General features: G+C 39.1%; 1 protein-coding gene across 1 annotated transcript; it reads left to right on the top strand.

The window, feature by feature from the left end:
- Positions 1–4: 4 nt before the first annotated feature.
- On the top strand, positions 5–4,223 carry NSA2 (NSA2 ribosome biogenesis homolog (S. cerevisiae); the record flags this gene model as incomplete). Its single annotated transcript, XM_010075137.1, has 5 exons — positions 5–231; positions 1,319–1,469; positions 1,795–1,974; positions 3,063–3,255; positions 3,943–4,223. Coding segments are annotated over 5 exons (819 nt in total), but the record flags the coding sequence as incomplete, so codon positions are not given.

Here is a 4,223-nt window from a genome sequence, read left to right as displayed (position 1 = left end):
GAGGGTCCCGGTACCTGCTCACCGCGCTGCCTTGTGCCCACAGCCGCAGAACGAGTACATCGAGCTGCACCGCAAGCGCTATGGGTACCGGCTGGGCTACCACGAGAAGAGGAGGAAGAAGGAGGGCCGCGAGGCGCACGAGCGGTCGCGGAAAGCCAAGAAGATGATCGGACTGAAGGCCAAACTCTACCACAAGCAGCGGCATGCTGAGAAGATACAGATGAAGAAAACGTGAGTACCCGCCGCTTCCCCGGTGCCGCCTGCTCGTCCTGGCGTTTGAAGGATGAGACGGGCGCTAACACGGTTACAAAAGCCGGCCTGTGACTTGGGTCATGCGTTGTACTTTGGAATAGGCTCGGGCTGTAGAAGAAGGAAGTGGGCTTTGCCACAGTGGAGGCATTTCTGACTGCTTTTTTGCTCAGTGATTGTTAGCAATTTTGCTCCTGAAAGCATTCCTTAAGTGTTAATTAGCAATACCAGTGACTAACATAATTATGATAAAAACATGAATGCATTTATTTGGAGCTTTTACGTCAACTGCTGTGTTAGTGTAGCAAGAGGCAGGAGGCATTTTTTTTAACAGTGCCAACAGAGAAAGTTCGGTAATGTACACAGTGAGCAGAACATGAGGCTTGGCTTCCAGGTTAAGTTACCATATCAAGCATAAATAAACAAAAGCATTTTTCTAAGAATTTTTCTGTGTTGTTCAGAAATTAAAATCAAAGCTATTAACAATATTCTTTATTGCTAATGAACTTAATATCTATCCACCATGTTGTTTTTGTTTTCCAAGTGTAGACAGTTACCTTCCTCTGCTACTTCTAAAGGTATTGGGTTTGTGAACTAGTTTCTGGGTCCTTTTTTTTTTCCCTAAATGGCCTCAAAATTAACAAAACATGACCCCTTTTATACACACATGCTCCTCAGTTTTGTAAGCATTGCCATCGAATCTCAGAAGGGTAGTAGAATTTTTTTTTTTTTTGTTAAAGAGGAAGGGTACTATCTCTCAAGGTGGTTGGCTGCTCATTTTAAGTCATTCAGAAATTCTTTAGTAAGATGAATGTCTTGTGTTCCTGACTTGATGAGAGTTGACAAGCGTTTACGCTCTGTGCAGTCTGTCAGATGTTACATTAAATGAAATTGTTATTTTAGCTTGAAAATTATTTAGGATTGTCCCTTAAACATAAATATGTACTTGTTTACAAATACGTCTTTTAAAAGAAAATTATGAGCAGGCACAAGCTAAGTTAAAAGGACATATCTATGATCTAAAAAGAGCCTTTTTTTCCTACTCAATATTGGTTTTCTTTCCTTGCAGCATTAAAATGCATGAAAAGAGAAATACAAAGAAAAAGGATGACGAAAAAACACCTAAAGGAGCCGTACCAGCATACCTGCTGGACAGAGAGAGCCAGTCCCGGGCTAAGGTCCTCTCTAACATGATCAAGCAGAAAAGAAAAGAAAAAGCCGTAAGTAACTGTATTAAAATTCAGATACTTACTATTACCTGTAACAATGACCACTCTGTGTTGCTGATGCTCAGTTGACTTACAGGCTCAAGCAAAGTCTCAATGTTGACATTGTACAAAACTGAGCAATCTGGGACAAAGTAAGCATGTGCAGTATCTTGATTTTCATAACTTTAAATGCTAATTAAAATAAGTAGCTATGAGTTGTATAAAAAGTATGGTGTACCGTTACTCTATAGAGAAATTTTATTTTGTGCTTTGGTTGTCCCCTTTCATTCAGCAGTGTGGCATGTAAGACTATTGACTTTTTTTTCTTGCCTTCCAGGGGAAGTGGGAGGTTCCTGTGCCAAAGGTCCGTGCACAAGGAGAGACAGAAGTTTTAAAAGTAATTCGTACAGGAAAGAGAAAGAAGAAGGCCTGGAAGAGAATGGTTACAAAAGTCTGTTTTGTTGGAGATGGCTTTACTAGGAAGCCTCCTAAATACGAACGATTCATTCGACCAATGGTAATGTTTTTGACCCTTAAAGAACATTTAAGTAATAATTATTTTGACTTTGTGCTTTGAGTTCCTGGGGCAAGAAAACTTTCTTCTGTGCTCTTGATTACTGCTGATGTAGAACATCCCTATTAGTCTCGACAGTCTCTCTTGCAATCTCTGTTCCAACTCCCATAACTCAGATGATGTGAGTAACTTAAAGTTATGAGCTGTCAAATTAGCGTGGGAAGGTCTTTAGCAAAGGCACTTTCAACATGTGATTCTACTAACTGCAGAAGCCAACTCTGTTCTAGGACTCCAGAACTCCCTCCTTCTGGCTTGTTACATAAGCTCGAAACACAGTTGTGATGCAAGGGAATTGCTGCGCCTCCAACCTGACCTTTTCTTACACAGCTGCAGGAACAGTGAACAGTGCTGAGGCTCTAGCAGCCCGTCAGTGCACAGGAAGAACAATTAGATGCACTAAGGCAGTGCTGTTTTTCTATAAATACCCATTCCTGTTTGCTCACAGGAATCAACAGAATCGCTAGGCAGGCTGCCTGTTGAATCATACCTCATTACTATTTTGATGGTCATTTTACACAGAAGCCTTGGATAGATCTTTATTGACACAGAAAAGGTTATGGTGCTTCATGGTAAAGTACCCTTTATGAAGAACAGGTTGCTAGATAGAAGGTGCTGTAAGAGATGGGTATTTCGTATTTTACAATGTGTGAAAGGTTTTTCAGTTTTACAAGAATAAAGGAAAAAATTCTAGTCTTAAAAACCATTAGCACCGTTAATTGTATTACCATAAATATGTCCTTTCTTCATGGAACAGCAGCCATCTGAGGTAGCACATATTCTTCTTTTACTACTATTAAAAATTGGCATCCTGAAAATATACATGGAAAGTTTTATCTTGTCATTAATCAGGTTTTTAAACAAATCTGGCATTCTACAGTAGGCAGATAGCATGCTGTATTCTAGGTTGCTTCATTCTTCTCAGTCTCTCAAAACATATAAAGCTGAGGACATAATGCTAAAAGTGTTAACCTAGATTAGTCACCCGGGCTTAAAGCAAATACTAACTCGCTCTGAAACTCCTTATGCAACAGGGCTTACGTTTCAAGAAGGCACATGTGACACATCCTGAACTTAAAGCAACTTTTTGCCTACCTATCCTTGGTGTAAAAAAGAATCCTTCTTCTCCTTTGTATACAACATTGGGTGTAATTACCAAGGGGACCATCATTGAGGTGAATGTGAGTGAGCTTGGCCTTGTGACACAAGGGGGCAAAGTTATCTGGGGTAAGTACTTAAACTAGCTATACTGCAGAACTACTTTTAAAAGTTTTAAGTCCTCATTGCATGATGCATCATTAAGACCACTTCCTATAAATTGTCATAATTGATCCACTGTTAAATGTTAGGTTTGGACTGTAGCAGAAGCTAGGTGGCTCTAAAAATGCAAGCTTCAAGTTTTAATCTTAGGCTTTCCCTTCACACTTCCAGGATGAAATTAGGTGAAGTTCAGAACAAAGACTCAGCTTGCTTGCCTGTGTCTCACATTAAGCAGTGCTCCAAATCTATAAACACTTAACCACATGAACTATGAACAATTGTCAATCGTACTATGTTTTCAGTGGAAGTTCTGTGTAGAAGTATATTCATAGCATCAGGCTGACTTAATTCTTTTAACAAAGGTTGAGTTAGACTATACCAGAATGTATGATTTTTTAATTTTTTTTTTTTAAATCTACCCAAAACTCTCAACGATCCATTTATAAAAAACAGCCTGAAAAAAATATTTGAGAATCTTAAGTTTGCAGCTCAGCAGAAGGTAGATTTAGATTTCAAAATGCATTTCAGTTTTGGAACAGGAGTTTCCTATGCTTTTAGGGACTCGTGGATTGAATTTGCAAACACAGAAAATTCTGCTTTATTATATGAACTACCTCAAGCCTTTGTAGACATTTAATTCTATTTTCTCTTTAGGGAAATATGCACAAGTGACAAACAACCCAGAAAATGATGGCTGTATTAATGCAGTTCTACTTGTTTAAGTTGTGTTTGATACTAAGCATTGGACATAGGCTCCTGGAAAATCAGTGGAGTTTCAACAAGTTTGCAAGATCTCTGGAACCTTCAACCATTCAAGAACATTGACCTCACAAGCTGGTGAGGAACTTAAATGTGCCAGAAATCACTGCCTGGGCTTTTGTATTTATTATGTTTGCTCAGCTGAACACTGTCCAAATAAAGTGATTCAATTTTCA

This window comes from Pterocles gutturalis, unplaced genomic scaffold (assembly GCF_000699245.1).
Source record: "Pterocles gutturalis isolate BGI_N339 unplaced genomic scaffold, ASM69924v1 scaffold9782, whole genome shotgun sequence".
Lineage (NCBI taxonomy): Eukaryota > Metazoa > Chordata > Aves > Pterocliformes > Pteroclidae > Pterocles > Pterocles gutturalis.
This window is presented reverse-complemented; position numbering and strand designations above follow the sequence as displayed.